Genomic DNA, 11,339 nt, shown 5'->3' on the forward strand with positions numbered 1-11,339 from the left:
TACAAAATCAAGACTTCCAGGGTGAGCTTGGGGCTACTGTTGATCCTTTTTTTTTTCCCAACTCAGGTAATATAACTAAACTTAAGTTGGGAAAAGACTTTGGGGTACCAACATGAAAGAGTGGTTAAGAGAAGGGGTTCTGGAGTGACACTGTGTCAGTTCAAAAGCCAGCTCAACTTGTGTCTGTGCCTCTGAACTTAGTGTTCCCTCCTCTGTAAATGGGAATAATAATCATCATCGTAGTACCTCCCATAGGGCTGCCAAGAGCAGCAAATGAGGTAACACACTTCAAGTATTTAACCTCACAATATGGGCATACAATAAGTGTTCAATAATAGTTTGCTGTTACTATTCCTTCTTTCCAGCTTTCTCCCTGGTGTCCTGATTACATATTGCTGGCTTTGCATTGAACTACATTCCTTGAGGCCACGGCTTCTGAATCTTTGAAATCCATGCTGCAGCTAGAATAGAGTTGAACATCTGCATTCAACCAATAGTTAGGGAGCACCTGCAACATGCCAAGCACTGGGCCAGGTAGGGAGATTCAGCAGTGAGCCAAGAAAACTAATGATACATTCCCAGCACTTCATCAACGTCTGTTAAACATGGGGGTGGGTATGTGGATAAGATCCATATCTGTGGCATTCCCTCTGCTCTGAGATACCTCAAAGAAATTTTGTTTCTTTACTCTCCTTTGACCCCACAGTGTTTTGGGTGAAGGAGGCAATCTCAGGAAGTTAATCTTAAGAAAAAGGATCTAGGGCTGGGCACAGTGGCACGTTTGTAATCTCAGACACTCGGGAGGCTGAGGCAGGAGGATTGCAAGTATGAGGCCATCCTCAGCAAATTAGTAAGGCCCTAAGCAACTTAATGAGATCCTGTCTCAAAATAAAAAATAAAAATGTGTGGGGATGTAGCTCAGTGGTAAAGCACCCCTGGGTTTGATACCCAGTACCAAAAAAGAAAAAAAAAGCAAGGATGGGGCTGGGGTGGTGGCTCAGCAGTAGAGCGCTCACCTAGCACGTGCGAGGCCCTGGGTTCGATCCTCAGCACCACATAAGAATAAATAAGTAAAATAAAGCTATTGTGTCCAACTATAACCAAAATATTTTTTAAAAAAGAAAGCAAGGAAACAAATAGGAAAGAGAAGAAAAGGGAGGCAGAAAACTCAACAAGGGACAGTATTCCCTTAAAGGCATCCATCTGGTGAATGCTGTGGCCATAAGAGCCTAGGGACAATGAATGATAGGATCTCCAGCTGGTCACACGTCATCTGGGGAAGCTGTGGGCATCTCTTATGAAACAAATGGACACTGAAGCCCAGGAGATTATGTTGGGAAGCAACAAGCAGCTGGCCCACATGGAACCAAGACCCCAGTCTTTTGATTCTGGCTCCACTGCTACCCACTGTCTTCCAGAAGTACCTGAGGAAGGCATCCATGTCTCAGTTATTGTTGTGCCTCACCCAACCCAACTCAGCACTTAACTCAGCAGGAAGCAGGCTGCCAACACCTAACCCTGGTGATCCTGACAGCAAAGCAGCTGTCCTGTGAGGATGCTCCAAGGCTTAGGGCATGGGAACCCCAGAAGAGGAGCAAAAGGCGGGTCAGTGGGCAGGGAGGGGCAGACACAGTTGCAATAAGGAAGGGGTGGGCGGTGCGCACAGTGGGCAGGTGTTGCCTGCCCTGATTCACTCACTGGGGCCAAGCAGCTGGTCAGAAACAAAAACAAACATCAGGGATACAGGTTCCTGCTGTTAACAGCTTCAAACCGCCAGAGGAAAACTCCAAATAAATATAATTAGAAACTTGTAAAAACGTCCTCTCTGTAAACCTGCTCCCCAGGGTCTACCCTCTAAGCGCCCCCCTCCGTGCAGCCTCCCGCTAATGCCCACATATCCTGATGCTCCACCCTCATCAGGGATTCCTCAGGTCTGCTTCCTTATCCTGCACAGTCCTTCAGCCTAGCAGCTCTGGCCCAGGTTGTTCCTTACTTGTCACCATCAGTGACCAGGCCTGGACAACCTTGGCAGGGGGCTCTGAAACTGAAACGCCACAGTTCTCTAGGGCTATGGTAACAGTTCTGGGGGAAACTGTAGGTAAGAAGAAGGGCTCCAGTGCCTTGTTTAGGAGGTGTCATTCCACTTGTGCAGTCACATTTCAGCATCCAATTGTCACTTCAACGCAGGATCTTGATCTGAACCAGAGATCTAGGCTAGAGCGGAATGCATAGGACCAGTCTTGGAGCAAGGAATGACGTGGTGTGGGACCAAGCCTGGGGCCCTGGGGTCCAGCCCTGAGAGGACTCAGGTCCCACCACACAGACCTTTCAGCTTCATTTGCCACCTTTTTGAGTGCACACACATACACACACAAATGTTCTTCAAGGGCTGTATCAGAGGTAAATACCCACTTAAAGACGTACGAAGAAATTTCAGGCAAATGGGGTCCCAGGAAATGGGTAGGGGAAGAAAAGAGCCAAGTGACCTAGACTCAGGAAGGCAGAAGTAGCCCAGGGTCCTGGAACAAGGTCTGGTATTTGGTGAGCAATCAGGGGAGGCCCAGCTGCCCGACTGAGGCCTGACAGCATCTTCTGACTTCATCAGGAAAGACTTCAACGAGATATGCAGAATTTCAGAGGTGCAAGGAACCCAACTGATTTTAAAAGTAAAGAAGAGAATTTTAATGATCTCCTCAGAGGCCCCAATTTTTAGATTCTGCGTTTGTCCAAACCCACTGGCATCATAATCCCCACCCTCCTGGTGCCACCTGAAGCTGGCATTGCATGGGCACAGGAGGAAGGAAGTGGCCAGTCTGAAGACACAGAAGGGAGCCCATGTCCTCCTGGTCCAGGTGAATAGCTTGCCTATCCTCCCGACATCCCTGGGTTGGCTGCTGCTTCACTTCTCCCCGCGAGGCCTAGCAGCTCCTCCAGCTCCAGACTCCTGTCTTCTAACTGAACCTGAAGAAGCTGTCCCCAGGTCTGGGCCTCTTGCGGGCACTGCCAGCCTCAGAGCAGCTCCACAGTTTCCAGCCCTGACAGGGACTCTTTCTTATAAGTGGTCATGTGCTAGGGGTATGGGACGTTAAAGGAGGTCCACACCCGGACATGTGGGGACCGTGGATTCAGGCAGCAAGCTCCTGCCTCCATCTTCTCAAGAGGGTCTGAAGCCATCCATACCCCTTTCCCCCGACACCCCCTCCACTCAGTTCAAGGCACTGGACCAAGCCATTCCACTTCTTTACTTCTCCAACTAAAACAAAACACACATTGCCCCACTTCCTTTTTCCTCTCACCAGAGCTCCGGACACACACGCGCGTGCACACACACACACACACGCTCACACACACATTCTGAGTCATGCACATGCACATTCACACACCCCAGTGAAAGCACACCTCACATTCTCAAACTCACACCCAGGCTGGCTCCTTTTACAACAGGTCCTGGCTGCTCACATCTCAAACCGGTTCTCACTCATGCCCTCAGATTCCAGAAAACAATCTCACTGCGGATTGCTGATGCCATTCTTCTTGCTCTACCTGCAGGGATTCTGACCTCAGTCCCTCCTCTCTCATTCCACCCTCAGAGACTCAAGGCAATGAAAGGTGAGGGGTGGACAACAGGGAAAGAGTCTGTGCTCCCCACCCCCGGCTCTCCCCACCCTGGGATATATCACTGAAAGAAGAGAGGGCATTCCTAAGGAATTTCTAAGCAGCCCACCCCACTTTGCCACCCTTCTGGAGAAAAGGGGGTAGGGGCAGGTTTAAGAGGAACTGATTAAAGATCAGGCTCCAAGAGTAGGGGGGTATCTTTCTGTCTCCAGTATGGCCTGGACAGAGCACAGGCAGGAGCCAGCTGCCCATGGAGCCACCCTCGCCCGCTGACACGGTTATGGTTTTCATTTCATATTTTGGAGGGAGGGGCTAGGAGGAACAGTCCCCTCACTGTAAGAGCTGGCCACAGGAGCCGAGGGAAGCGGGGAGGAGAGGAAACAGCCACATTAAAGAGGAAGAGAGGGGTGGGGGGAAGAAAGAGGGAGACACATACACCCAGACAGGGACCCGGAGAGGTGCATGGAGACAGAGAGACACTGTTCACGGCCAGATGAACGCTCTCAGTCCCGGGATGGATGGTGTTACTTAAAAAGTCTAAATATGAGGCTTTATCAAAATTCTATCCCGAACAAGAGGAGAAAACTACCAGGTAAACTGAAGGGCCTCGCTGGCTCCCCCAGAGCCCACCCTGGGGACAAGTTTCCCTGAAGGCCGTGAGACCTTTTCATTCAGCTGTAACCTGAGCCCTGTGCAAGGATTAGGTCTTTTTAACCAAGGCGGCCACCCCCCAACCCCTCAAAAAAGCAAAGCAAATTAATGCTTCTAAGTTAACAATTATCTTGGTTATCCAGTCTGTCTACTTTAAGACACACAGACAGGCACTTGAAAACACTCAAAACCATGTACCCTCCTGCTCACTCTCTCCTACTCCCACCAGCTGACCCGCCCAATCATCCAGACCCAGTTCTCACAGGTGCTAAAACATTAGCGTTCACACTTAGTAACTAGTCACAACCCAGCTCTGTCCCATGTGGGTGATCGTGGTCACACACACACACACACACACATCTCTCACCTTTACACTTAGGGCTCACTTTCTTGATTCCATTCTCCACCCCATTCCTCACATGACTTTGGCTTTCCCCACTGTAGGGATCTCAGATGAAAAGAGACAGAGACAGATAGATCCCTGGAGACACAGTAATTGTGCAGGAGACTTGCCAAGGGTATGTGTATTTTGAAGATCTTTTAGAGCTTCGTTTAAAAGCACCTGGCGCCAAAGGCGTGCTTTCTAGCACTGATGATAGCTGGGAGATATGCTCAGGGGCAAGGAAGGCACCTTTGAAGCCCACAGCACTCTTGTCTGGGATAAGACTGTAAGACTGCTCTGATCCAACGCAACTGCTCTTCCTGAAGCATCAGCCTACAAATTTGGATCCAGAGGCATCTCTCTAATTCAGCAAACCTCTGGCAGAGGGGGTTTATAGATTTCCTGAATAGCAGGGTCAATGAGAGGCTTCCATTCTATGCCAAGCTAGTCTCAGGAGAAGGAAGGAAGGAAGGAAAGGCAGGCAGACAGGCAAACTACAGCCAGTCAAAGCATGTGTGGCCCAAGTGAGATAAGCAGTGACCAAAACTTAGTCCAGAAGGTTCTTGAGGGTAGAGTCTTCACTCAGCTGCATGTCCCCCAGCACCCAGAAGGATGTCCAATGAAAAAGGGAGCCCTGGAGTGCCTTGGAGGGATTCTGACTCTGTCTCTGGAACACAGACTGATCTCCCTGGAAGATGGGCTGAGCTCAGGCTTGAGAGTCTTGGCTTCGTGGCACCTGTCCCTTTTAGGGGTCTCCATCTGCTCCTGGGACTCCTTTGATGCACTGCTTCTCCTTTTGCACCCAGACCCCCACCCTACCAATTAGGCCACTACAGACACTGGCTCCAACTTGAAAGAGGCCCTTATCTTGTCTTTAGATTACTGCATGAAATCTGTTCCTTCCTTCAGACTAAACTCCCTAGCTAATTCCATGTTATGAGTAAGTCAGCACGCACTACAAAAGCCAGCTTTGTTTATGAAAACACAAGCAAATCCACAGTAAGGAGAGGGGCTGCTCCCAGGCTGGGTGTTGGTAGTGGTGGGCTTTCTGGAACTAGGACTGGAGAAGAGGCAGTTTGGGGTTAGAATGGAGTTGGGGTGGGGTCTGGTATTTGACAACTGAGGGTCTCTAGTGTTTGGCTCTATTAAAGGACAGACTGGACAGGGCAGGGGTTGGTTGAAGAGGCAGTGTTTTGGGGAGAGAAGGGTGATATAGATATTACACAGAGCGGGAGCCCATCTAGTCCAGAGAAGCTTAGAAATCAAATGCTCAGGCCCCAGGACACAGTGACCTAACTGCCAGACACTCAGGCTTCCCCAACTCCCAAGTTCAACCTCCCTCGTGGCCCAGCCACCTCCTTACCCTGGCTGGCTTTAGGAGCCCCTGGGACAATAGGTAGAATCATAAGCTCCTAGGCAAAACCTTGCCAGGAGGAATTTTCTTTTTGTGGGTATAAATCTCTTTAGGGTGAGGACACCATAGGGGGAGGAGTGCAGCAAGAGGTTAAGGGGGAGGGGAGGCTGTCCTCGGAGAACTGTGGAACACCAGCCTGGTTTCTGCCAGCACAGCCTTGGACTGGCCAGTCGATGAGCTCAGGGTCAGGGACGGGGGCGGGAGGGCCTCCCAGTCACTTTCTTTAATTCCTAGAGGGATCTGTCAGAGCTCCCCAGCCTGGAATTTTACTTTGTTATTTTAATGCAATTCTGACCTGGATTTAAATGGAATTGGAAACCCTGGGCCTTAATAAATAAATATTATGATAAGAAATGAAAGCCATGCAAGACGAAAGAGATTTCCCCCCAAAAGGCAGAAACGCAACATTCTTGCCAGAAGCTAGTCACAAAAATTTTCTTCTCTTTAGCCCCCTACCATCCAGTGAGGGACGAGTTGGTTTTTCTATGAAGGATCCCCTTTTTATTTAACATTTTTCCACTGAGAAGACAGCAACTTCGAAATTTCTGTCTGACTTTGCATGACGGCTGGGGATGTGGGGAAGAATTCTATGACTTGGCTGAAAAGTTTTCATTCCCTCAGTCTCTCCAGGCCACAGCTTAAGTTTCTGGCAATGTTTGAGAGAAGATTCTGACTTTGGAGGACGAGAAGTCCTTCGAAGATGCTAGAGCGTGGCAGTGAAGTCTGGTCAGAATGCTGAGGTGCGTGGTCACTTCTGCCCGCCGCCGCCCCCCCCCCCACCCACCAAACTTCTCTCTCATCCTCTCTGCCCCTGGCTCCTCCAGCGTTCCCCCCTCCCCGGGACGCGGCGCCCAGAGGTCCGGTCCCCAGCCGGGGAGTTGGGGAGCACAGAGCCCGGTCCTGACAGCAGCCCGCTTCCCAGCACCTGCCCTGCCCCTCGCCAATCTTGCCCTAGCCCTCGGGCCCCGCTGCCCCCGCAGTCCCGCGGCCGCGCGCCCCTCCTTCCTTACCTTGCGCAGCTTTGCTGTGCTGGGCGGCGCGGGCATGGACCAGTAGGACTAGCAGGCAGAGCCCGGGCACGCGCCCCGAGCCCATGGCTGGAGCTTCTCCGGGCAGCGGGTCCGCTGGGGCTGGTCTCGCAGCCCCGGGAGGGCGGAAGCCGGCGGGGGCCCCCTGTGCGCCGGAGGGGGAGGGGAGCGGCGCCCCGCCGAGGCCGGGCCGGGGCTGCGGGCGTGGGGCGCGGACCGCGGCGCCCTCGGCGGGAGGCTCCCGAAGCTGCCGGCTTCTCCCGGCCCGACGTCGAGGCGAGCGAGGCGAGCGAGGCGGCGAGGGACCAGGCGAGGGGCGCTCGGCGCAGCTGACGGAGGTGAACCCCCGCCCTCTTCAATTCAGCCGGACTCTGCTAGCGGCGGCGGCGGGACTGCTGCGTATAATCCCACCCAATTCCCAGCTTCGCCCGGAGGGAGCTGCAGCCGGAGAGCGCGCAGAGCCCGAGCAAGGGACCTGAGAAAGGGGAGGGGAAACGCAGAGCCAGAAACACGCCCTTTCTGCCTCTCTTTCTTCCTCTCTCGCTCTTTCTCCGTCTCTCAGGCTCCGTCTCTTTTTCTTCGCCTTTCTCCTCCTCCTCCTCTTTCTCCTCCTCTCCTAGCTCCTTTTCGTTTTCTTCCTCCTCCCCCTCCTCCTCCTCCTCCACCACCTCCTTTTTCGTGCCCTTTTTTCTTTCAAATGGGGCCTCGGCGCGGCGGCCGCTCCCCCTGCGCGCCCGGGCGCGGCGGCCCCCTCCCCAGGCTGCCGGGCCGCTGCCTGCAGGAATTTACAATCCGGCGCTGGGGGAGCGGGCCCGGTCTCCATGGAGACGGCTTCCCCGGGAGCAGGGAGGTCAGGCGCAGACCGCGCACAATCAATGGATCAATGCAAGCCCCGCTCGGCTCCAGACCAAACAGCACCCGGCTCCGGCTCGTCCTCTCTCCCCGCAGAAAGAGCGGGGGAGCGAGGGTGCGCCCCCGCGCTCGCACGCGAGGAGGACGAGTGGCGCAGGTTTACACGCACACCTCCGCCAGGAGACAAAGAGGGCGCGAGGTACCCAGGAGGCTGGGGCAGACGTGAACGCATGCGAGCTCAGGCGTACCCACCAACACAGCCTGACACGCGGTTCGCAGCCAAATACTACCTCGAATTACACAGATCAACTCCGACTCCTGGCCAAGTAACGTCCTCTCAGCTCTTACTCACATGTCACCCCCACCTTCTGGACTCAATCTCCATACCTAGATCTGAGTCCACTTTGAGGGCTAAGAAGAAAATAGCCCCCCTCTTCTCCCTGCTGAAACTGCCAGTTCCAGGGCAGACCCTGCTGGGAGGTAAGGCCTTGGAGGTGAGCCCACTGAGCCATACTCTCCATATAGACACGGGCTCACCTGTATGCACTCTCATGTGTTTAGCACAGGAGCAAAAGCGAACCCACAGGACCTGCCTATGTGTATAAGCACAAAAACACAAAGGGGCAGCCCCCTCCTCCAAAAAGAAGATCCTTCATGCCTCTACTATAGAGACAGCAAGAGATATGAAGGGGCAAACTGTGCTGAAGAAGCAGTGTCCCCCAACTCTGAACACTGCCTCCTCACCTGCTCATGTGCTTTGCATCTTCTCACCTTGCACTGTTGGAGAAAGAGCAAAGATCTTTTGAGAGTGGTGAGGACTTTCTTGGAGTGTGGGGCTGTAGTCATGCAGACTGCACCATGCCCCAGGCAGCTGTTCATGCTTCAGAGCCAATTTTCTTTAGGGCACAGACCCAGACTAGTTTCCCAGGGTACCCAGGAGCATGGGGCAGTGACCACAATATCCCTGAGGATGCTCAGTTCCCAGACCCTTGACAGCTAGTATCAGCTGGAGTGAGGGGTGGGTTTTGTCAGCAGTCTCCCTATTTGGCAAGGGGGAAAGAGCTGAATGCTTCCTCTCCAAGAGATTGAGTGGGAAAGTAGAGGATGGGAATAGGCTCAGGCTATTGTCCTGGGTCTATCTGGGATGAAGATTACACTAGGCAAGTCCCATCCCAGTGGGCCTCGGTTTCCTCATTTAGAAAATAAGAGGGTGGGGTGGATTTACCAGTAGTGGAAAGGAGGCAGTACTCTCTGAAGCCTGGGGAAGGAGACCTTGAGAAGCCTTGGAGCACGGTGTGAGATGACCATGGGGATGCCAGCACTTTGGTCATGGATGGTGGTGAGGCCACAGAAAGTTTGGGTCAGATGATCTCTGAGGTCCCTTCCAGCCCTGTCATTCTAAGATTCCCTCCCTCCCTCATTCCACTGCAAAACCCCTCCCTTTGCAGCAGCTTTGCCTGCTGCCACCAATTATGTGTAGGGCTGGAGAACAAGTGCAAACTTGCCATCCTTTTTGCCCCAAACAAGAGAGTGGTTTAAAAAAGAAAGAAAGAAAGGAAGAATTGGAGGTTGCCAGACGGTGCCTGTGATCTTCATGAGGGCACAAGGAGAAAGCCGAGGAGCCCCAAGGTGGAGAGGGAAGATGGTACTCTGCCTTGCTTTGCTTTGTCTCTGCCTTGTTTGGCCACTAACATGAGCTCCTCTGGGTCCCCTGGGGGATGGTGCTGCAGCCCACCTCTACAGCTACAGGGGGCAATGAGGATTATGTAGGGGTAGGTTATAGGTTTTCTGGAATCTTCTCTTCAGCTTGATTTCTGGTCTCCTGAGTGTGGGAATTGCCCTTTTTCGAAGGGAGGCTCAGATGGGTTGCCCCACCTAAGCCACTACATCTTTAGAAGGCTAGGGATCTTTTGCCCTAGGTTCCTTTTGTCTCCTGCCACCAGTTTTCCCTCTGATCACTTCCTCTGCTCCTCTAGGACCAAGAGAGCTCCAGCCCCACATTCGCTTTCTGCACATCTCCTTCCCCAGCACGCCCAACCTGGTTCCAACCCACCCCCAGCCCCTCAGAAGATCCTGTGGGGGAAGAGGCAGGGATTATACCACGGAGACACTGAATTGGGGCGCTGGTCACATTGCCTTCTGCTTTGTCCACTTCTGCAGGTTCTTACACTTAGTGACTGGAGAAGATGATGAGGAAGGGATAAACAGATGACTCTAAAAAGTGCCACTAGAAAATCAGCAGCTCAGAGAACAGTGTGCAGTGTTCCCTGAGCCTCCCACAGTCATCTCTCAGGCTGCAGTTTGCCCAGGCTTCGTTTCCCTTCAGGGATGCTTGTGGCACTCGTTTCTTTCAAATGTCTCCTGCAAATATATTTGGGGAGAGGACCATTGAAGGGTATAACTGATAAATCTTGGTACAGAACCTCTTAGAGACACCTCTGCCAGGGACCCACCATGCTCAGTGACTTCCCCTCACTGGCCAGGTTTCCTTCCTTCCATGAGAGTTTGCTTTTATTCTGGGCTCCTTGGCTTCCCTATATGTAAAATGCGTCCCATGATCCTACCTTGGCAGGCAGTATATTCAAATGGGAAGCAGGTAGGGGCTGGAACAGATTGTCCGTAGGTCAATATTAGGCCCCGCTATTTCCCAGCCATCTATCCTGGCAAGTAATTTCACTTCTATGAGCCTCAACTTCCCCATCTGGAAAATGGTTATGGTCATAAAACCTCAAAGACAAAGTCTGCACACCAGTATCTAACTGTATGGGCTTTAGACAAATGGTGAGGGGCGGGGCTCAAGTAGGCTTCTGTTATTTTCTACCTGCATGACCTCTGGCAATTTTCTCCATCCTAGTGAGCTTCATTTTCTCATCTGACAGTGGGGATAAAAACCTCATAGGCGGCTGAGGTTGTGGCTCAGTGGCAGAGCTCTTGCCTAGCACATGTGAGGCACTGGGTTCAATCTCCAGCACCACATAAAATAAACAAAAACCTTATTGGGAGCCAGGCACGGTGGCACACACCTGTAATCCCAGTGGTTTCGGAGGCAAGAGGATTGCAAGTTCAAAGCCAGTCTCTGCAACTTAGCAAGGCAGCTCATTGAAACCCTGTCTCAAAATAAAAATACAAAAAAAGAGCTTGAGGATGTGGTTCAGTGGTTAAATGCCCCTGGGTTCAAACACATTAAAAACAAAACAAACAAACCTTATAGGGATATGATATTAAGTGAGATAACATATGGAAAACACCTGACACATAGTAGGCATTCAGTAAGTGGAGGTTATTGCTATTTCTACCACTTCTCAGAAGGATCAAAAGACACAGCGTTTGATGGTCAAGGTATAACAGTACCTGGGAAGACGCAGTGTTGGCCAAGCTAGGCTTTGACGCTGCTGGG

General features: G+C 52.2%; 1 protein-coding gene across 3 annotated transcripts in view; it reads right to left on the reverse strand.

Annotated features, from left to right (window-relative positions):
• Positions 1–7,697, reverse strand: part of Scube3 (signal peptide, CUB domain and EGF like domain containing 3) — a 35,932-nt gene extending 28,235 nt beyond the window's left edge. For 2 of the 3 annotated variants that reach the window (XM_046464480.2, XM_046464478.2), the window contains exon 1: positions 7,073–7,696. In XM_046464480.2, the coding sequence (XP_046320436.1) occupies positions 7,073–7,157 (85 nt within the window). In that variant the 5' untranslated portion in view covers positions 7,158–7,696. Of the gene's footprint in view, positions 1–7,072 lie in introns of all 3 variants that reach the window. The other variant, XM_046464482.2, reaches the window with a different exon arrangement.
• Between the last annotated feature and the right edge of the window lie 3,642 nt (positions 7,698–11,339).

The sequence above is a fragment of the Marmota monax genome, unplaced genomic scaffold (assembly GCF_021218885.2).
Source record: "Marmota monax isolate L192 unplaced genomic scaffold, Marmota_monax_Labrador192_F-V1.1 WCK01_AAM20220418_F8-fsc00211, whole genome shotgun sequence".
In the NCBI taxonomy this organism is placed as follows: domain Eukaryota; kingdom Metazoa; phylum Chordata; class Mammalia; order Rodentia; family Sciuridae; genus Marmota; species Marmota monax.